Source organism: Myxine glutinosa, chromosome 5 (assembly GCF_964187855.1).
Source record: "Myxine glutinosa chromosome 5, kmMyxGlut1.1, whole genome shotgun sequence".
Taxonomy (NCBI): domain Eukaryota; kingdom Metazoa; phylum Chordata; class Myxini; order Myxiniformes; family Myxinidae; genus Myxine; species Myxine glutinosa.
In genome coordinates, this window is record NC_136265.1 from 209,482,327 (window position 1) to 209,505,955 (window position 23,629).

General features: G+C 45.6%; 1 protein-coding gene across 1 annotated transcript in view; it reads right to left on the reverse strand.

The window, feature by feature from the left end:
- LOC137426446 (WD repeat-containing protein 26) overlaps positions 1–23,247 on the reverse strand; it is a gene marked incomplete in the record, with an annotated part of 64,889 nt that extends 41,642 nt beyond the window's left edge. The window contains 6 exon segments of the mRNA XM_078779424.1: positions 3,116–3,272; positions 4,259–4,356; positions 4,516–4,652; positions 16,415–16,471; positions 16,647–16,746; positions 22,443–23,247. Coding sequence (XP_078635550.1) covers positions 3,116–3,272; positions 4,259–4,356; positions 4,516–4,652; positions 16,415–16,471; positions 16,647–16,746; positions 22,443–22,729 — 836 coding nt within the window.
- Between the last annotated feature and the right edge of the window lie 382 nt (positions 23,248–23,629).

A 23,629-nucleotide genomic window follows, 5' to 3' on the forward strand; every position in this document is an offset into this window, starting at 1 on the left:
CAAGCTCCTTTGGGCCTGGTCAACCTTTACCCGCATGGGACTGTCCCAGGTCTCCAGCCGCCGTATCACATCATGCACATCATCCCCATCACCAATCAGGTCTGGCCCCGACAGGCCTTCTTCCCCAATAAATACCCAGTCCGGCTCCATCGCACGGACCCCCAATAATGTTACCCCCTCTCGCTCTGCACCACCGCCCTGGTGCTGCAAAGATTCCAATTCGTCCCCCCGTTGATGTGTTTGGGGCATCCACCCGGCCCCGATAAACCTCCAGGTCATGATGTGGGAAACATTCCCTATTACAATTTAATTCTCCATTGCCCTCTTGGCACTCCACATCTACCTGTATGCATTCCCCATCTATTTCAATTGCCATTCCCGGTGCAATTCCCAATTTGCCTTCCCCCCTTTCCGATTCAATTTCTGCCACCATTTGGCTTCTCCTGGGCCCCGTTGGCCCCATTCTTTTGTCCTTCCCCCAATTCACTCGTTTGTTCCTTCAAACTATCACTCATTCCCTTCATTCCTTCCCTCAATTAATTCCCCCGGGAGTCCATTTTTCCATCCAACCGCTCACACTGAGCCTCTATTTTGTTATTCAATCCCTTCAATTCATTTTTCATTCCCCTCATCTCTCCCTTCAATTCCGCACTGGTTCGCTGACTGTGCTCATTCTGAGCATTCATTGCCCGAAGCAATTGATCCAAAATCTTGTCGGTTGCCGGGGCCGTCTTGATAGCAGCGGGGGAAGCTCCACCACTAACCTCTACCCCCCACTACTTCCGACTCACTCCCAAGACTTCCCGCATCTTCCATCCCTTCTTCCCATATAGCCCACCTCTTCCATCCGTGGAGAAGAGGTAGCTTCCCCGCGCGGCTTTTACCTCAAAACCCGAATTTAAATTTCCCGAAGATGTGATATCGCGCTTCGTATGCCCAATCGACGACATAAAAATGTTTCCTCGGACTAAAAAATTTTGCGTTCAAATTCTCCGCACTCTGACACCAATTTTTTTTTTAGGGTTCAATCCCACTACTGACTACCAGTTGTCGTGCGAAGCCTCCGGTTAATAACAGAGGCTCGTGGATGGACCGAAAACGGCTTTAATTGAGGCGACGGCCAATACGGATTTTGCTATGGTCGCGTGGAAGGAAGAAGGAAAGTGGGAGCTGCGGTAAAAGCTTACCTGGAGCGCGCCGACTGCAGCTTCGATCCTGCAAGGAAATTAACTCGACACGGACACAAGCTTTTGAATGGAAGGGGAAAATAATACAAGGGTTTATTAAATAAAGGCAGGGACAGGAAAAGCACGCGCCGGTAAGTCTAACTCCTAAATCGGGATCCCGCACACCAGACCTCAAACACAAACAGGGGGATGAATCACGAAAATAACACGTTCGTTATGTAGTGTACGTGGCGTGCGGTCTTATCTGCCCCTCGTCTTGTCTTTGGCTGCCGTCGAACACAGCTCCATTCGGCCCCGATGCACCCACGAGGTCCCTTGCTCCAGCGCCCCAGCACCGCAAAGGCCCGGGCCAGGGCCCACTCCAGGCTCCTCGTCGACCCCCACGAGGTCCATGCACCAAAGGTCCAACGCAGGGCTGCACGAAGCAAGCGAACTCCACTCGGGCTCGGACTCACAAGCCAACTCTCAAGCCAACTCTGAACTCAACCAGGGCCAGGAACCTACTCAACTCGGGATCGCACCGGGACTGCCAGGGCCAGGAATCTCCTTAACTCGGGATCGCACCGGGACTGCCAGGGCCAGGAATCTGCACGCAGAGTTCGGCGCGCTCTTTTTATAACCTCTGGCGGTGACGTCAGCCTCGGCGCGGCACCCAACCAGAGCCTCGCAGCCTCACGCCGTTTGCCGACCCTCCTCGCGCCTTCCGCGTTGATTTGCGCCTTCAGCGTTAGCCAATCACAGTCCTCCTGGGCGTGGTTATAGCTCGTGCATGTAGCGTGGGCATAGCACGTGCGTGTAGCGTGATCATAGCTCGTAGGTGCAGCTGGCCGCGGTCCATGCAGCGGCGCTTCGAGCCGGCCCCCCCCTTGCCTGTTCGTCTTCCAAAGTCATGTCAGGAACAAGAAAAAAGAACCACCTTTAGACGCCGTTTTTCCCTGCAGAGCAGGGGTTGCCCTTTTTCAGGCACCGTGGTCCCCTTTTTGAAGCAATGTTTTATGGCCGGATGCCCTTCCTGCCGCCAACCCTGTTAGTCACCCCTTGTGACACACAGGGAATTGCCAGTGAACTGGTACTCAATTTGCCGACCTCGGAAGGATGACAGGCTGAGTCAACCCCCCTGGCGTTAATTCAGCGATCGACCGGGATTCTAACCCAGGATCCTAGGATCCCAAGCTGGCACCCTAACCGCTAAGCCAACACCAGGCTTCCAAAGTCATGTCAGGGAAGGGAATTATTTATTGTTGCGCTAAGGGCCTAACTACGTGTCTACAGGTGTGCATTGCCATACGGGACAAAGGTTTGGCTTCCAGGTGTGACACACAGCGGCGTTATTCTATAATCCCTACCCTACTTATCACTCGAACATCCTGGAATGTTCACAGGTATACTCTTAACCGACAAAACGCCTACACATGAAGCTTATTACAGGGCCGATTCCTTACCGCGACAAACGAAGCACGTTACCTATTCAGATCTATCTGGCTCTAGATATTGCTACCCCACCCGACATAACAATAACAATAACAATAACAATATATATATATATATATATATATATATATATATATATATATATATATATATATATATATATATATATATATATATATATATATATATATATATATATATATATATATATATATTGTAAAGGTCACAAATGATGTTAGATTATGTCTCGTTATCGTTCAAAGTGTGTTTGCATTTTTTTTGGAACACTCTGCCTATCAAACAAAGGTTTATAAAAGTCAATCCCGTGTATGCATGTCAATGGTGTAGCACATTAAGGTGAATCATCTCCCTGTCATTTTAGCTCCACTGGTCAAATCCTGCGAGAGGAATATGCGTTTCAGAGAGAAAGACTATTCGAACATTTTGTGCACGAGGAATTTCATGCCTACAGTTATGCATCAGCATTGTGAGATTACCGGCTGCAAACGTGGTCAACCAACAGTGAGGCCTTTTCTAAGTTGACCTCCATCTGAGAGTTGTGGAAGCGGCAACGCTGCTGCTGCATCTCCACAGCCTGTTGCAGCAGTGTGTGCAATCGTTGAGGAGGCAGCATCACAGAAGGTGGGAGGTACGCTGCACAGCAATATGCAGCATAGTACACAACAGCACAGTGCCAAACCCACATCCCAAACATTAGACACAATGCTAGCCAAACATCTTGGTTATGACTTCTGGTAGACAAACTGCTTAGGTCATCAACACTTTCACCGTGCAATACAACCTTCCGTGAGGTGTACAACCTCCAACATAATGGTTACTCATCACCAGCAAAAACAATAATAATAATATTATAATAATAATCGGAAATTTCAAATATATTTTTTTTATAGGCAACATCGACTTTGCTATTTCCTTAATGGGATGCACAATTGCATGGGCGCTATGTTCCGTGTGATCTGCGGATTACGTCACAAACAGGGGAAAGCACTTTTCTCTGTCTGCCGCTGATGTGGCACGTGTGATACTGCTATAGCTCGCTCATCTTTGTCGTTCAATATAATGAAGGGAACCATGAAGTCAGTCACTCTAAAATAAAAAAAATGCAATTCTGTAATCTTTGTTATTTTTAGAATTGAAATGGGGGGGAGAGGGAGGGGGTGAAGAGGGGGTGAGGTGGGGTTGGTGGCTGCAATTATATATACCTGTACTGCACATTAACTCTTGTGCAAAATTAGCATTGAAGCACTCAAATTATAGACTTAACTGCTGCTCTTTCCAGCAGATTACCGATTTTCATACCATCAACAGCATTGAATGCTGCCTAAAATTGGTGCAATTTTTGATGAAGTAGTTATAGGGGATTTAAAAGTAATAGGGAGGGTAGCGAGGGGATAAACACGTTTCTTTATTCAAATAAATAATCTACGACTTTGGTATAATCTCAGGGTGTTGTCCAAAAAAAAAAAAAAAAAATCATCATTGTGGCCTTGAGTGAGAAAAAACTAAAAATAAATGAAATAATTAAAAGAAAAATCAACAAGGTTTTTTTTATATTGATTTACAAGTGGCACAATGGTCCGATGTGCTGCAATTGATATGGCGGAAGAACAAGGAAATACTTTGTAGCTTGTCGAGTATTTTCGTGCGTGATGCAATGCCCTTGCCATCCCACGCAGCTTTATCCAGCAGCTCTTCCTTGTTGCTGCACATCAAATATCTGCATAAAAGAAAGAAAGAAAAGATCACTGGCATTTGTGGTTTGTCCATTACAAGGATGCAAGGGAACACACAATCCTGGTGCACGCAAGGAGAAAAATGATATTCTGCCTTGCATTGAACTGCAACCAATGTGCTAATTCTAACCACCAGTACCCACCCACTGAGCAAATGGACTCTCTCAGGGTTGTACTTCAGTGGAGTAAGATCCTGCCTCAGCACCTGGAGGGCCTCCAAAAGATCTCCATCCTCCAAGAATTCCAGATATTTCTGCTCCAGCAGCAAGAAGCGCATGCGCTGGGTGAACACGGGTTCAGAATTTCCCCATCAAACAATGGCAGCAGCATGCACACAAAACAATGTTGAAATATGTTGAAAAGGTCAAAACTTTACATGCGGTGTACTTACTTTTTCATGGAAGTACACCCCATGTAAAGGGGGGAGGAAACACTTTCACTTACCTTTCCCATGTAAAGGAAACACTTTCACTTACTTTTTCACGTGACTGTATATATATATACATGCCACCACCAAATATACAGACTTGGCATTTAATATGGAATATTTTTTTTGTGGGGGTGAACTTACTTTTCAAGATGTCTTAGAACCAAAAGTTCATTGGAATTATGTTGAAATTATTCTAGATTTTGTTAATGTGACCTTTAAAAGAAACAAAAACCACATTTGACATTTCGAAACAAATAAATTGATCCTTGAAAGTGATGTAAACTGATATCGAACTCAATTCATGGACAGTACTGTGTTAAACTTCTGTACGTTTTCCAGAAGTATCTCTTTATTTTGCACATTAGCCCAAATTTTTTTTAACAAAAACAAAAGTTAAATTACGACTGGGATTTCGGATAGTAAAATTACAGTTCAGTACTTCGTGTAACCCCCACGAGCATTCAGGAGAGTACTACATGTTGAGGCATGCTGTTCACGAGATTTGCCAAGGTTTGGACAGGAATCGCTTGCCATGCAGTGACAATAGCCTACTGCAATTCACGCACATAGGTCGGCTGCTGGTCCAAGTGGTCGATTTGACGCGGTAATTCTGCCCACAAGTTCTCTATCGGATTCATATCCGGGGACATGGCAGGCCACTCCATATGCTCCACACCACGGTCAGCAATAAAGTGTTGGATCATGCGAGCACGATGAGGCCATGCATTGTCATCTTGGAAGACAAAGTTTCCTCGAAAGGCTGCACCAGCAAATGGAAGCAATGTTTCTTCCAGAATGGCCCTGTACTTGAACTGGTTCAGGTTTCCATTCAGAACAACAAGGTCAGTTTTGCCCCCTGCATGAAAAGCAGCCCAAACGGTCACCCCACCACCTCCAGCTTGGACTCTTGGCACTATACAATCTTTGTTGTAGGCTTCATGCACTTGTCTGCACACTCGGACGCGGCCATCTTGACGATAGACCAGAAATCTAGACTCGTCACTGAAGATCACGTGATTCCAGTGTCCTGGCTGCCATTGACGGTGCTCTCTGGCCCACTGCAATCGGCGCTGGCGGTGTTGTCTGGTCAGGCATGGCTTTCTCAGGAGACACCTGGCACGATAGCCTGCTTGAACCAGTCGTTGGTTGACTAGCCTTCTGGATACAGGCACATTTGTCAGTTGCTGCCACTCAGCCATAAGCCGATTAGCTGACTTGGTACGGCCATTGCGGACTAACCGGTGCAGCTGGCGATCATCCCTCCTTGTGGTTCGGCGGGGACATCCTGGCCTCGGTATTGGAGTCGGGACACCCCTCTAAACATTTCGTTTAACCATCTTTGACACCTGACCTTGAGTGATGCCATACTGCCGAGCAATAGCACGCTCTTTCATGCCGTAATTTCGTAAAGCCACCACTCCATGACAAACAGCATTGTCGAGTTGACGGACCATCTCCAGAGGAAGCGGCAATAACTTTTGGAGACGTGCAGCAGTTGTTTTCCACTAATACAGAACGCAACAACCCTTGTATACCCGACTGTGAAGCCAATCGTCAAATGCACCTGAGCTCTGTAGGCAGTTCCTTCGACCTAATGGCTTGTTTTTTGCTCTGATATGCATCGTTAGCTGTGAGACCTTATATAGACAGGTGTGTGCCTTTCCAAATCATGTCCAATCAATTGAATTTACCACAGGTGGACTCCAATACAGGTGTGGAAACATCTCAAAGATGATCAAGAGAAATGGGAGGCACCTGAGCTAAATTTCAAGTGTCATAGCAAAGGGTATGAATACTTATGTCAATGTGGTATTTCAGTTTTTTCTTTTTAATAAATTTGCAAAACTTTCTAAAATCCTGTTTTCTCTTCTTTTTTTGTTGTATACAGAGTCGAGGCTCGTGAAAGAGCAAACATTTATCAAACAAACAAGCAAACAAAGTATATAAAAAGGGGAGCGGTCGACAAGATGGGGAGAGAAGGGGAGGAAGCACACAAACACAACATTTGAGAGCAGGGACATCGGGAGATGTGTGGGAGGGAGAGGGCCTGGGGGGAGGCAGGATAGGTATAAAACGCAAGGACACCAAGGACTTCCAGGAAAGAAGTCAAAAGTCACCTAAAAAAAGTGGATTTGGGGTGAAATTAGCGGGGGTAGAAAAGATCAAGGTTTTGGATGGGGGAAGATAACAGATGGTGGTGAACAGCCGTTTTAAAGACCTGGAGGGAGGAGTGGGATTGAAGAGAGTGAGGGAGTTTGTTCCAGAGGCGGGAGAAAAGAGGAATGAAAGAGTGAAGGTGAGCAGAGAGTCTTGATTTTGGCAGTTTAACCATAAGAGGGTTGCAGGCAGATCTTGTGCGACCTGTAGGAATATTTGGGGGACAGAGCCCAGAGAGAGCTGGGGGAGCAAGGCCGGACAGGAGTCGGTAGAAGACGGAAAGACCACCAACCTGCCTGCGGTGAGTGAGTGAGAGGCCCTTGGAGATAGCGTCATCGTGGGAGATTCCAATGATTCTGAATGCTTTGGTTTCAACAGCGTGAAGACGAGCTAGGTGTGAAGCAGGAGCACCGGCCCATAGGGGAGAGCAGTATTCGATTGAGCTGCGGATGAAAGCCTTGTATGTGGTGAGGAGCTCAGGTGTGCCAAGGAAGGACTTCGCACGACGGAGGATGCCCAGTCGGCGACTGGCTTTGGAGGCCAGTTTGGAAATGTGGTTTTCCCAGGAAAGATCATGGCAGATAGTGAGACCCAAAAGCTTGAGTGACAGAACTTCTTGGAGAGGATTATTCAGGAGGATTATTCATCTTTGTCATTATGGGATATTGAGTGGAGATTGATGAGGGAAAAAATGAATATAAACGATTTCAGCATAAGGCTGCAACATAACAGAATGTGAAAAAGTAGTGCCTTTGATATGAACTTTGTTCATACTGTCTAACGTTCTAAATCCCCCCCCCCCCCCCAAAAAAAACAAACAAAAAAAAACAAAAACATTTATTTTATTTTCTCCACGTGTACTGTTGTCTCATCCTGTATTTTCTGTCCAGGTGTGCTGTTCGCCCCACCCCCATTATCTCCTTGCCATCCACCGTTTGCCCTGTTCACGTGACTCGTGGTGGTCCCTCTCGGCTCTCCCCCCGTTGGTATTTTTGTGCATATAAGATTGTTCATAGTTCTGTTTAAATATTTTTAAATATGTTTAACCTTTCCCCTTCTGTTTTTTATTCAGTGGTATATTACAACACGCTGTTTTTCTTCCTATTTAAAAGGCTTTTCTCAATTTCCTCTCCAACTCATTCCACTTCAAAAAAAAAGAAATTCAATATCTTATACGTCTCCCTCACTACATGGTCTAAATTCACATTCATTCCATCCCTCCTCCATCATCCTGAACCGGATTGCTAACTTGAAAATCACAACAAACCCAATTTGTTATCAATGTTCGTCTTTCATTAATCATCCACTTTCTAAACTCCCCTCTTGCCCCTCCCATCCAAATCCCCCCCCCTTGCACCTACACTCCGAAACTTCCCCCTTGCCCCTCCACTCTTAAACTCCCCCCTTGCCCCTCCACTCCTGAACTCCCCCCTTGCCCTTCCCCTCCTAAACTTCCCCTTTGCCCCTCTCCTCCTAATCCCCCCCCTTGCCCCTCCACTCCTGATCTCCCCCCTTTCCCCTTCCCTCCAAAACTCCCCCCTTGCCCCTCCCCTCCTAAACTCCCCCCTCACTCCTCCCCTTCAAAACTCCCCCCCAATCCCTCCCATTCAATTCTCCCCCCATACCATTCCTCTCCAATTCTCTCTCCTCCCCCCTCCTCCTCCAAGCTGCCTCCTCCCCACTTCGTCTCCCTTCTATCTCATACCTCCACCCCCCCAAACCTTCTACTTTCCTCTGCCCCCCCTCAAACAACCCCTCACTGTGCCGCATCCCTTCACCAGCAAACCTTTCATCCTCCTCATCCTTCCCTTTCTTGGAACTCTTCTGCAACATCTGAAACACTATCAACTGCTCTCCCTACCTCCCCCTCTCATCCTTCATCTTACCCTACTCCTCCCCTCCCCTGTCCTGTACCCGATGCTCCCCCTCTCTCTTCATTAACGGTATGGACCTCAAACATCCGGGGCCTTCGCTCAAACCTGACTGATCTCTCCATACAGGTTGCTTCTGACAATCCAGACTTGATCTGCTTAACAGAGACTTTCCTCCTTCAAGATGTCTCTGATTCCTTAATATCTCTTCCTGGTTACTCCCTCCTCCGGTATGATAGACCTGAGCCTCGGCCTGGTGGTGGGGTGGCTATCTTTGTCAAAAACTCTCTTCCTCACTCTCCTTGCACTGCTCTCTTTCCTCCTCACCCGCAGGAGTACCTCTGGTTACGGCTTCCTCTCCGCTCCCACCTTTTGTTCATATGTGTTCTGTACCGTCCCCCAAACAGTGATGACTCCATCTACATTTCAATGTCTGACAACATGGACCAACTTCTATCCACTCATCCCAACTCTCTCTTCCTCATATGTGGTGACTTCAACTGTCATCATGCCACCTGGTTGGGTGTGGGTTCCTCTCTCACTAGTCATGGCACCTCAGCAAAGGACTTCTGTGACTCACTGGGATTGACACAATCTGTCAATTTCCCGACCCGGATCTCAGCCAATGGAGTATCTTCTCTTCTAGACTTGATTATGACAAACTTCCCTGCTAATGTCTGCTGCTCTTCTTCTGCTCCAATCGGTTCTTCTGATCATGTGCTTGTCAAAGTGGACATCTCTCTGGCCATTCTCAGAGAGCCTCCTCAGCGTCGACGAGTCTGGCATTTCACTCAGGCCGACTGGGACGGTCTTCAAGCAGCCATCAATCGTCTGGATTGGTCTCCCATCTCCACTGCCTCTGACATCAATTCTTCCTGGGAATTCTTCCAAAGCAAACTGATCTCTCTCATGCACAGATTTATCCCATCTCGCCTTCAATTGTCTTACCCTTCCTCCCGTCCATGGTACACTGAATCTTGTGGTGAGGCAGTTGCCCTGAAACAACTTGCCTTTGCCTCTTGGAAGGCTAATCCAACTGAAGGAAATCTCAGTTCCTTCCACCAAGCTCGGAACAAGTGTGTGTCTACCCTCAGGAGTGCCAGGAAGCACTATCTCTCCTCACTCAAGAATGAACTCTCAAACCTGTCTCCTTCCTCCAAATCCTGGTGGCGTCTGGTCAAATCCGTTTCTGGTGTTTGTTCCCCCTCCATCCCCTCCCTTACCTCAAATGGACACACAGTTGACATCGCACGTGACAAAGCCGAATGCCTCAACTCTGTGTTCGCCTCGAAATCCTTAGTCCCAAACCCATCTCTCTCTGTTCCCACCTTTCCCAGTCGAACCCAACTGCTCCTGGACTCTGTGTCCTTCTCTCCTGACAAGGTGGAGGAGTTTTTGTCAAACCTCGACTCTGATTCTGCAACTGGACCAGACGGCATCAGCCCACGGGTCCTAAAATCCTGCTCTGCCGCTCTATCTCACCCTCTCTCTGTTCTTTTCACCCTATCTTTTGCTCAAGGTCATCTGCCAGCATCCTGGAAATCAGCTAACATTACCGCTTTACACAAAAAAGGTGCAAAAACAGATCCTTGCAACTACAGACCAATCAGCCTGCTCCCAATTATCAGCAAAGTCATGGAATCCATCATTGCTTCGGATATGAAATCTTTCCTCTTCTCCAATGGCTTGATCTCTGATCATCAATTTGGTTTCAGACCAGGTCACTCTACTCTGGACATGCTGCTTCTGCTGTCTCAACAATGGATGGAGGTCCTCAATGCCAAACAGGAAATCAGAGCTGTCTCCCTTGACATATCAAGGGCCTTTGATACGGTCTGGCACCCAGCTCTGCTCACCAAACTCTCCTCCTATGGTATCCATGGAAATCTCCATGCATGGCTTGCGGACTTCCTCTCTGGTCGTAGACAACGTGTGGCCCTGAATGGATTTCTCTCATCTCCCCTTCCTGTTCAGGCTGGAGTTCCCCAAGGAAGTGTGCTGGGCCCTGTGCTTTTTCTGGTCTTTATCAATGATCTCTCTGACTCTCTGGAAAATCCTCTCTATCTCTTTGCTGATGACTCCACTCTCTGCCGCTCCATTCCTCTTCCCTCAGATCGGCAGTCTGCAGCCTCCTCACTCTCTGAAGACCTGGACAAAATCACAGACTGGTCAAACAAGTGGAACATGTCTTTCAATCCTGCCAAATCTCACTCTCTTACTATGTCTCTCCGAAAAGATCGACTGGACAACCCTCCCATCTACTTTCTCAACAATCCTCTCCAAGAAGTTCTGTCACTCAAGCTTTTGGGTCTCACTATCTGCCATGATCTTTCTTGGGAAAACCACATTTCCAAGCTGGCCTCCAAAGCCAGTCGCCGACTGGGCATCCTCCGTCGTGCGAAGTCCTTCCTCGGCACACCTGAGCTCCTCACCACATACAAGGCTTTCATCCGCAGCTCAATGGAATACTGTTCTCCCCTATGGGCTGGTGCTCCTGCCTCACACCTGGCTCGGCTTCACGCTGTTGAATCCAAAGCTTTCAAAATCATTGGAATCTCCCGCGATGAAGCTATCTCTGAGGGCCTTTCACTCACTCACCGCAGGCAGGTAGGTGGTCTTTCTGTCTTCTACCGACTCCTCTCCGGCCTTGCTCCCCCAGCTCTCTCTGTGCTCTGTCCCCCAAATATTCCTACAGGTCGCACAAGATCTGCCAGCAACCCTCTGATGGTTAAACTGCCGAAATCTCGGCTCTCTGCTCACCTTCACTCTTTCATTCCTCTTTTCTCCCGCCTGTGGAACAAACTCCCACACTCCCTTCAATCCCTCTCCTCCCTCCAGGTCTTTAAAACAGCTGTTCACCACCATCTCTTATCTTCCCCCATCCATAACCTTGATCTTTTCTACCCCCACTAATTCACCCCAGATCCACCTTGTTTGAAATTCCAACTTATTTCCTGGAAATCCTGGCAGTGTCCATATGTTTATACCTCTCCCACCCCCCCCCCCCTTCACATGCCTCCCCCCCTTCACATGCCTCCCCCCCAAAGCCCTCTCCCTCCCACAGATCTCTCCATGTCTCCATGTCTCTCGGTCCCTGCTCTCAAATGTTGTGTTTGTGTCCTTCCCCCTCTCTCCCCATCTTGTCTACCGCTCCCGATGTTATTTGTTTTATGTGTCTGTTTGTCTTTCTGTGTGATTAATGTTCGCTCTTTCACGAGCCTCGATCTTGTATACAAAAAAAAAAAAAAAAAAAAAAAAAAAGTGAAGGGGTCTGAATACTTTCTGAATGCACTGTATTTTCAGGGGTGGCACAGTCAATGGATAGGCTTGTGTGTCAGAAAAATCATGAAAATTGATCATGCCCAAGGGTGTTTTAGGTCAGGTCAAAAATCGTCCAGCTAGGTCAGGTCAAAAATGGTTATATTTACCCAAAGGTCAGTAACTCCACCACCAAAGGTGGGTGGAAGTTATGTTTTCACCCATCTGTCTGTGAGCAGGATATCTCAAAAAGTTATGAACGGATTCAGACAAAGCTAGGTGGACAGGTTTGGTGTCTGGCAAGGACGAATTGATTTGATTTTGTTGAAGATCCGAATGCAGATAAGAGATTTTAAAAATATTTTGAGTCATTCTTTACCATTGGGAGATGGGACCAAAAATGATATATAACACGATAGTTATGGACGGGTTACGACAAACCTTGGTGGATTAGTTGGGTGTGTGACAAGAACAAGGAGATTAGATTTTGGTTAAGGTCTGGATACAGATCCGGCCTATCAGCGGAATACAAAATGTAAACTGTTCAGTCTGGCGGGGGTATGCACTTTCCCGAGTGCCGTTGTCGTTACCTCCGCCACCAAAGGTGGATGGAGGTTATGTTTTCATCCCTGTCTGTCTGTGTTTGTGAATAAGATATCTCAAAACATTGTGGACAGATTCGGACGAAATTTGTCAGCAAGGTAGTGTATGTGACAAGGACGAAATGGTTAGATTTTGGTGAAGATCTGAATATGGATTCGCATATGTGAATTATTTAATTTTTTAAGTGATTCTTCACCATTGAGTGATGGGGCTAAAACCAACATATAGCAGGATATCTCAAAAAGTTGTGGACAGATTCGGACGAAATGTGTCAGCAAGGTAGTGTATGTGACAAGGACGAGATGGTTAGATTTTGGTGAAGATCTGAATATGGATTCGCATATGTGAATTATTTAATTCTTTTAAGTGATTCTTCACCATTGAGTGATGGGGCTAAAACCAACATATAGCAGGATATCTCAAAAAGTTGTGGACGGATTTGGACGAAACTTGGTGGAGAGGTTTTGTGCGTGACAAGGACTAATCGCTTCAATTTTGGTGAAGATCTGAATATGGATTCGGATATGAGAATTATTTAATTTTTCAGTGATTCTTCACCATTGAGAGATAGGGCCAAAATCGAAACACAGCAGGATGTCTCAAAACGTTATGGACGAGTTATGACAAATCTAGGTGCATAAATTGGTTCGGTGACAATAACAAGCTGATTCGATTATGGTTCAGGTCTGGATGCAGATACGACCTATCAGTGGGATAGAAAACATAAACTGTTCACCTGGCGGAGGTATGCTCTCTACTGGGTGCCGTTCTAGTTATCAATGGTTTTATATGAAATTGCATCTTCCCACTTTCCAAAAATGTCTCATCTCTCTCAAGCTCAATTCAATGCTGGGATATGACAATTAGAAGAGTGGAGTGCTTGAGTAAACATTCTTTGAAAGACTATATCTTGAGAACCACACAACCATCAATACTCGAATATGGAAGCACATGTCAACAACCTTCCACATCCCAATTCGGAAGGAAACTAGAAATGGTGGGGAATTTGCCATGTTGAAGGTACACGGAATGACTGGTTGATCTGAGACTCATGGCAGAGCTTGTACATGATCAAATGTGGGACAGACATTATTAATTACAAGCAAATTAATTTGGTGTTGGGATATGCCAGAGGTTCAGATGGTGAAAAAACAACAGGCCAAAGCATGCTACTCTTATAAACTTGAAATAATTACCTGTCATAATGACCATCTCCTATTGTCCCCCATCCAAAACCTTGATCTTTTCTACCCCCGTTAATACACCCCAAATCCACTTCTTTCAATCTCAGACTTCATTCCTGAAACTCCTAGTGGAGTCAATTTGTTTTATACCGTCTACCTCTCCCCCCCCCAATCCCCCCAGCCCCCTTCCCCCCCCCCCCCCCCCCCACATCTACTGAGGTCCCTGTTCTCTACTGTTGTTGTGCTAGTGTGCTCCCCTCTCTCTCCCACTCCCTTTATTATATGTTTTATGTGTCCGTTTATGTTTTTTGTGTTTAATGTGTTAGCTCTGACACAAGCTTCGATCTTGTATACAAAAAAAAAAAATCTTACATATTAAGTTTCCCAGCTATAAGCAGTGAGTACTATATGAAAGCGGACAAATGATGTGACGTTTCAGTCTATTTTTTAAAAACATTTTAATTATAACTTTCAAAGGCATGTTTATGAACAGAATTGTAAAGAATAATAATGGACGTTACACGAGTATGAAGTGCCTTATGAAATGCCAATTGCCAAGTGCCATTGACGCAATACCAATTTCTTCCCCTTTGACAGTGGAAAAAAGTAATTACAAGAATAAAAGATTGTCCGACAACAACATTCTTGTGGCATAAGCATTCATTTGGTTTGTGAGAAAATGACGGATCAAAGGAGACAAAGAGGATCAACCAGGGAGCAGTAAAAAACAAACAACGTGCGGGGTGTACGGAATGAGAGGTCCATTGTCAGGCCGACACAGCATCGCTTCATTTGCAGTGCCAGGACACGTATGCCACGGCTGAACCAAAGATGTCTGTTTAATGCAGACGTGGAGTCAAATGAGCATAGGACGATCGGTGCAAGATTGACTGTGTGCCTTGTTTGGGCCCACCATGCAATCTAGCTTGGAAACACATGACCCGCAGACTTCGTGTTCACTCAGCAGCCCCAGTGATGCTGGAACAGCACAACATCCCATATCCCCCATTTATAATCTTCTCTGCACTTGCGAATGCGTACTGACCGAACAAGGTCTTAATTCTATGCATCCCCCGATTTAACAATATGCATTCTTCATTCAATCACTGGTGTTGGTGATCACCCTGGTGTTGGGCTAGCGGCTAGGGTGTCAGCTTAGGATCCTAGGATCCTGGGTTCGAATCCCGGTCGATCGCTGAATTAACGCCAGGGGGGTTGACTCAGCCTGTCATCCTTCCGAGGTCGGCAAATTGAGTACCAGTTCACTGGTAATTCCCTGTTTGTCGTAAAAAGACGACAAAAAGGGTTGGCGGCAGGAAGGGCATCCGGCCGTAAAACATTGCTTCAAAAAGGGGACCAAAAAACAACAACAACCACGGTCCCCGAAAAAGGCCAACCCCCGCTTGCGGGGAAAAATGGCCTCTAAAGGTGGGTTCTTTTTTATTATTCAATCCACATGCCCCATCTGCTGCAAGTACGCTGCAAGGCCTTGAAATAATGCGGCAACTTCAGTAACTTCACTGGATTTCAAATGTTGTGCGAGTACATCAAGCTTGCCCTGAAATATTTTTGTGAAGTCTGCAATATTCTGTGCATGTGCTCATGTGCTTCATGTTCTGTGCATGTGCTCAGGATAATTGTTAAGTGTTAAGGCTGTAACGTAAAGGTTTTGTGATAAATTAATAAATTTATATTTTTGACATCATTGGCATTGTGTAATGAGACATATTTCCCAGGTAATAGGTTAGTTGCCCATTTCAATTGCTTGGTTATGCATGCCATGCCCCTGACCGAGGGAGAGGAGGTTTTCCACCTTGCGATGTGGGTTCATTGCCCTCTTCCCCTTGAGATAGCGACTTGGTCTTGGGCAGGCTCCAAAGGCGGTCTCAACCCCGCTGTCACGCAATAATTTCAACTCCAAAACTTGCTTTGATACTCAAGTATTTATAAACCTGCCCCACAAAATTAAGAGAGCAAGAGCCATAACAAAAAATCCTACTATATAAAACAAGGTAATGTCTGCATGTCTGTTCCTTATGGAAATGAAAACGGCTTGGCAGACATCCACCAAATTTTGCATTCGTGCTTTGGGTACCCAGGGTCAGGTCAGATGCATTAAATAAATCTTCTCCTGAGTGTGGGGAGAAAACCTGCAATTTTTGCCTATCCACATGGAATAGTGAAAATGGTTCAAACACTGACCCCTGTGGGAGGGTGGTGCGGTATTGCGTGTGGGAACGATGCAAGTTCTGAAAAAAAATCCTCTCGCTCCAGGAGGGAGCACATATTCATTAGTTAACGCAAAAACGATAAAGGTTCCCCAAATGCAAATATAACCAAACTAAGCGTTTACACCATACTCCAGCAGTCGTTTCATCACCAGCACAAGTAGGTACTGTAATAAACAAGAAATTCTGTTTTTCGTATGATCTTCAAATAGTTATTTCATCGATAGCAGTGCTCGCCAGGGTCCAAAATTATTACATCATGGAACGTAATAATCAGAATCTGACAAAATGGTAATGACCAGCGAAGTTACCACAATCGCATTGGACGAACGTAACAGAGGCTTCAACTCATTCAAATCCGCTTCAGCCTGAAAGTGAAAAACATGAAAAGCAAACGAATGTGATCATGTGACCAAGGCCGCCCAGACACGGATCATTAGATTCGGACAAAAATAATAATCATAAAAAACATGACCAATCTTTGCAAACAACAAATAAAGTGAAGCTCTGGATAAATGCTGAGGTTGTGATTGGATGGCTCACCTTGTCCCACTCGCCATCCAATACATGTGCTCGAAACTTTGTTGCTGCAGGGTGTTCCAGGCGACAACCGGACTCCTGCATCAAGCGCTCGGCCGTTTGGCTAAATTGCAGTCACAAAGATGAGAGGGGCAGACAGATACACAAAGTCAGATGCTATGAAAATAAAAAGGAAAAAAATGACAACATTAATCCAAATGTATCTCTCTAAATCTCTGGAAAATCCTCTTTATATATTTGCTGATGACCCTACGTCCTCTGCCAGGACATCCCTCATCTTTCAGACACGCAGGCTGGAAAAAAATGTTTTGTTTTTCTTCTTCTTCCTCTCTTCCCTTTGTAAGGGGAGGCCGAATGGTACCAGTCCTTCTGCCCTGCCTTGAACACGATACCCCTCCAGTCCCCCTGTCCTCAGCCAACACTCTCCACCTCACACATTCTTCTCATCTGAGCTCCGGTCCACATATTTTCCGACTACCTCGCCTCCTCAACCAATCCGCTTTCTTTGCCATTCTTTTCCCCCATCCACAACAAGTGTTCAGCCCTACCTTAACCGGCTATTTAGCAATTTCCTGTCAAGCTCATCTGCACACCAAACGCCTCCCTCAGATCATCAATCCTCCTTTTATCCAACCTCTTCACTTCTGCAATCCTCCTGACCCAATTGTTCTTGCAGACCTGCCCCCTCTGTTGTTGTCTCTCTGTCAATGCAAACGTCTCCAGACCAGAAAGGTAGGCCAGCATTACACAAGATACCAGAACCTTCCCTTTAAATTTCCTTGATAATTTTCTGTCTACCACCAATCCCACCATCCTCCTCCATGCATTTGCCCAGACCTGTGTCCTCCTCCGCACTTCAATCCCCGGTCCCACCCAGATGCTCAATCCTATTTCCCTGCAAAAAGCGGTCATCAATCCTATTTTCAAGAAACCTATTGCCCTTCACCAAATCATTTTTGAAATTGACAATCCTGATAAATCCAATGCTTTGCTGATCTACCAATCTATAATCTTCATTGTACAAGATAAAGAAACCTGGACTTTTAGCATTTCCCTATCTCTCTCAAAAGAGGGCAAACGAAGCTCACCAATTAAAAGCTTAACACGTATGCATTAACTGCAAACTCAAAAGGTACAAATTCGTTTGAAAGACAGATGACATGCATGTGAGTACAATCAAATATTTTACAAGCGTACACTTTCATTTTCAAGCACATGCGATCTCCTCGGGACAAGTTTGTAATCAGGTATTCACAGATTTCATACTTGATGGAAATAGACAGGTGGAAGCCATTTGGCTCATGCATGTGCTGCATCTGCACCCACATTAATATAAATTAACTTATCACATTTTCAACTCCAGTTGATAGGTTGTACCATCAAATTAATCTAGATGATGAATGTTTTATAAAAATAAAAATAAAAAACTTTCAGATAGTGCTGTTCATGAAAATTCATCATGAAGCACATTATGAATTGAAGAAAGAGGAAAATTGGTTTGTAAAAGCCACAGTTTAATTAATAGCAGGAATAAAATCAAGTGATTGGCTCTAACACAGGTTTAGTTATTTTTACAATGGACACGATGTATCTCATTCAATGCTCAAGTGGGGTATTAGCATACATTGGTCTAACGCTGATGAGATACAATGAATCGGATGTTTATTCACGGTTCAAAATGGGAACGCCATCGTCCCATTCGTAGAACGGCACGCAGCGTCCCATCAGCCCAGCACAAAAGTGCATTGTAGTTGACTCGAGACTATGTGGAAAAGTTACTTTTTTGTGTACAAAGTCAAGCCTCGTAGAAGAGCTAGAACACAGAATGGAGAATAGATCAGGACGCAACAGCACTTAGAGGCATTATTTTCGTACCGAACCTCGTAGATCATGTCCAAGGTCGCTGTGCCACATCCTGAAGGTTTGCTTGTCCACTGAGTTTTACTGTAATCTATATTGTTCATTGTAAGGCATTTTAGGTCACAAACACGCAGCAATGAAATATAAATATGTACAGTCACATGAAAAGTAAGTACACCCCATGTAAAGTTTTGACTTTTTCAACATATTTCAACAAACAGCTATTTGATCTTCATTTCAACAATATTGAAAGATAAAGGTGATATAATATAACAAATATCATGAAACATTTACATTTTGTAGTCCATTGTATAATTTAAATAAACATAAATGCAAATTTCGCATGTGGAAAAAGTAAGTACACCCTTGGGCTCGAATAAGTAGTATTGCCCCCTTTGGAAGAAACAACCTCAAGTAGGCGTTTCTTATAACTCTCTACCAGTCTCTGACATCGACTGGGAGAAATTTTTGCCCACTCCTCCATGCAGAATTCTTTCAGCTGTGCGATGTTCGAGGGGTTTCTTGCATGCACAGCTCATTTCACATCCCCCCACAACATCTCGATGGGATTTAGATCCGGGCTTTCACTTGGCCATTCCAGACCCCTCCATTTCTTTCTTTTTAGCCATTCCTTGGTGGATTTACTGGAATGTTTAGGGTCATTGTCATGTTGCAAGGTCCACCTTCGGTTGAGCTTCAACTTTCCCACAGATGGCCTCACATTATCCTCAAGCACCCTCTGGTACAATGAAGAATTCATAGTGGATTCTATGATGGTGAGCTGCCCAGGCCCTGATGCAGCAAAGCTGCCCCAAACCATAATATTTCCACCACCATGCTTTACAGTTGGTATCAGGTTCTTGTGGTCAAATGCTGTCTTTGGTTTTCGCCAAACATGTCTTCTGGTACTGTGGCCAAATAGCACTACCTTTGACTCATCTGTCAGAGCACATTGATCCATAAGTGCTGGTCTTTGCCTCGGTGTTCAATGGCAAACTTTAGTCTTGCCCTGATGTTCTTTCTGGACAGCAAAGGTTTCCTCCTGGCACACCTCCCACGTAGATCAAATTTGTCCAGCCTCTTTCTAATGGTAGACTCGTGCACTTTGACATCAACAGTGGCAAGAGCTACCTGTCGGTCCCGTGATGACATTCTGGGGTTCTTCTGGTACTGTGGCCAAATAGCACTACCCACATTAGGAATTGTTGACGAGCAGGAGTTGAGAGCTTCAAAGAACTTTGAGAGATACGTGGGTAAATAAAGACGCGCATGAACCGGAATACGCGCTATTATAAAGTGACGCTGGTTGAGCTGGAGGCCGAGCCACGTACAGTGCATTAAGTCACGCGAGTGATAACGGCTGTGTAATCGCCAGCCGCGCAAGGAGACGCGCACTTTCCGTTATACCTCATCGGCTGCTTTTGTCCGGGAGACGCGCTACGAGGTTCCTTCCACCGCCTGCTGCCATCTTCGCGGAACGTGCTGGGACCGTGGAGAGCCGGACGGGGCCGTTCCTGGACGACCACGTCGACGAGTTTGGCTGGAACATGAACCCATCTGCAATTCCCTGTGTGAGTGTGACGGGCCCGAGTCTGGACGATAAGATAAGACTGACTAAGTGCTGTTCTGTGTCTCTGCGTCCCGATCATTGCACATACGTGTGGGAATAATTAAACCTGTGTTCTTCGTTTTCCATTCGATCGTTCCCGTGATTTCCTCATTGGCTAAGTGTAGTACGAATAGAACCCCTCGAATCGGGTTCCACTACCTAAACTGCACGGACCACGTGGTACTCAATCCGCTCGGCATACCCAAACCACACGTGGCTTGGTTCCTCGCTTCCGTGGCGGCGCAGGGATTTAGGTACGAGCGAGACTTGCTCCCGAAAACCTACATTGTTTTGCCCGGGAGAGGCGTTTCAAGTCTAGGTTCCGCCAAGCCCAGAAAGAACAAGGGGATTAATCTTCCCCTTGGTAAGGGGAAGAAGGGCGGCGGAAATCCATAACAATATATATTATAAATATTTTATATATATATATATATATATATATATATATATATATATATATATATATATATGAAGCACATTATGAGCCTTTCTGGGCTGTATATATATATATATATATATATATATATATATATACAGCATCTAATATATACAGCATATATATATATACACAAGGAGACAAGGTGCTGCCAGTGCAGCCTCATGGCAATACCGACACTGGGTGGTTTGCCAATACCTTTGCACAGTATTTAGAATTCGAGCAGGGTACCTGTGTACATCAACATGCATTTATGAAAAGCCACCGTGGGATAAATTCATGGTCTAAGTCAGAGTCCCACCTGAGTAACCACCTTCACATCTTCATAAGGAGATTGTACTCTAGTAATAATAATAATAATTCATTAATTTTGTATAGCGCTTTTCAAGAAGCCCAAAGGTGCTTTTGACGCAATAATCTGCTTTATTTCACCAAAACATTCATTGTATTGCCAATGATTCGGAATCTATTGCACAACATACAGTGCATTCAGAAAGTATTCAGACCCCTTCACTTTTTTCACATTTTGTTATGTTGCAGCCTTGTGCTAAAATCGTTTAAATTCATTTTTTCCCTCATCAATCTACACTCAATACCCCATAATGACAAAGAGAAAACAGGATTTTAGAAAGTTTTGCAAATTTATTAAAAAGAAAACTGAGATATCACATTCACATAAGTATTCATACCCTTTGCTATGACACTTGAAATTTAGTTCAGGTGCCTCCCATTTCTCTTGATCATCTTTGAGATGTTTCTACACCTTGATTGGAGTCCACCTGTGGTAAATTCAATTGATTGGACATGATTTGGAAAGGCACACACCTGTCAATATAAGGTCTCATAGCTGACAATGCATATCAGAGCAAAAACCAAGCCATGAGGTCGAAGGAACTGCCTGCAGAGCTAAGAGACAGGATTGTGTCGAGGCACAGATCTGGGGAAGCCTACAAAAAAATCTCTGCTGCATTGAAAGTTCCCAAGAGCGCGGTGGTCTCCATAATTCTTAAATGGAAGAAGTTTGGAACAACCAGGACTCTCCTCAGCGAGTCCTGGTTGTCCGGAAGTGTCTCCTCAGTGAAAGACACATGAAAGCCCGCTTGGAGTTTGCAAAAAAGCACCGAAAGGACTCTCAGACCGTGAGAAACAAGATTCTGTGGTCTGATGAAACCAAGATTGAACTGTTTGGTTTCCGTCTGGGCACTCTGCCATATTAAAGCCCAGATTGGTGGAGTGTTGCAGTGATGGTTGTCCTTCTGGATGTTTCTCCCATCTCCACACAGGATCTCTGGAGCTCAGCCAGAGTGACCATCGGGGTCTTGGTCACCTCTCTTACCAAGGCCCTTCTCCCCCGATTGCTCAGTTTGGACGGGCGGCCAGCTCTAGGAAGAGTCCTCGTTGTTCCAAACTTCAGGTTGGAATTATTTACCACAGGTGGTTGAATTTACCACAGGTGGACTCCAATCAAGGTATACAAACATCTCAAAGATGATCAAGAGAAATGGGAGGCACCTGAGCTAAATTTAAAGTGTCATAGCAAAGGGTATGAATACTTATGTCAATGTGATATTTCAGTTTTTGATTTTTAATAATTTTGCAAAACTTTCTAAAATCCTGTTTTCTCTTTGTCATTATGGGGTATTGAGTGTAGATTGATGAGGGAAAAAATGAATTTAAACGATTTTAGCATAAGGCTGCAACATAACAAAATGTGAAAAAAGTGAAGGGGTCTGAATACTTTCTGAATGCACTGTAAATAAATAACAAACATCAGTTAGGTGATTAAGAGGTCACTGGGCCAGGTCTCCATCACCGATTTAACACAAACGAATAAATCTCAGGTGAAGGTGAACGTGCGGCCTTCGGATGATGTCGCGGGTTTCGAACACCTCACCTGAGGCCCATCCCGGCCAGGTGCTGTCCCACAAGGCGAACTATGTCCTCGTCCACCTGCGAAAGCTGACGGCCCCGTGTCCCATCTCGCACGGCGGACCCCACTGCCCCGGCCACCCCGTTCGCCTGGGGATGAGAAGACCCCGAGGGGCCGGCCTCTGGAGACCCTTTGACCCGACCCGGTGCGGCGTCGAGTAAAGACCGGGCGGCCTTTCCTTGCGCAAGGCCGCAGACGGGGCTCGAAGTGGCCTCGTCGGGCTCCGCGGGCTCCTCGTCCCGGCCGTTCATGGCTCCCGAGACGCGCTGCTTCTTCCGCGGCGGCGGAGACGCGGCCCCGGGGTCCGAGTCTGAGGACGAGGCCAGAGTGACTACCGGGCCAAGGTGGACGGGCGGTGGGCCAAAGGAGAGGGGAGATTGGAAAGGAGACGTTGAGAGGAGCTGTGGGAGGAGGCGAGGGAGGAATGGCAGGAGCAGGAGGGGTGGTGGGATGTAGCAAGAGTGGTGTGAAGAGTAAGTTTGCGGAGAGGAAATGTCGTCGGTAGAATGTACAAGGGCAGATGGGCAGAGCAGGAAGGAACAGAACAGGGAAAAAATATATATATTATAATAAATGGTCGGTACGTTGAGGAAACAGCAAATAACTCAGAAGTGAGTGAAACAGGAGGATTTATGGGAATGATAACGGGAATGAAGAGACGAGGTGGAAGGTCAGTTGATTAAACAAGGATCTCTCCCATGAGTGACTCCACAGCTGCTGTTGTTTCAACGGATGACGTCATGCCCCAGAATCGTCCTTCCGGCTCGTCCACTTCCAGCGTCGTTACGTCATCACGGCGCTATAAAAAAACGGAGGGAATGTGACGCCATGGGCACTGATCTGTATGGAAATCAGTGGCCATGGGGCATGAACACTCGTGTGAATGTTAATTAAGCATCTGATCTCGCGCTAACGTTTTTGTACAGGTACAAGAGAGGCTACCAGGAATTAATAAAAATGATCAAACACCCCAACGCCACTTTGGAGAAAGACATACGGAAGTCAGTAGAGTGGCATATCTAGATCTTGCAGATTTAAAAAATAATAATAATCGCCGAAACCCCCACAACAACAACAACAACAACAACAACAACAACAACAAAAAATCAACTGCATTTGTTTTTGCCAGTCAGTGTCATTCAGCAACAATA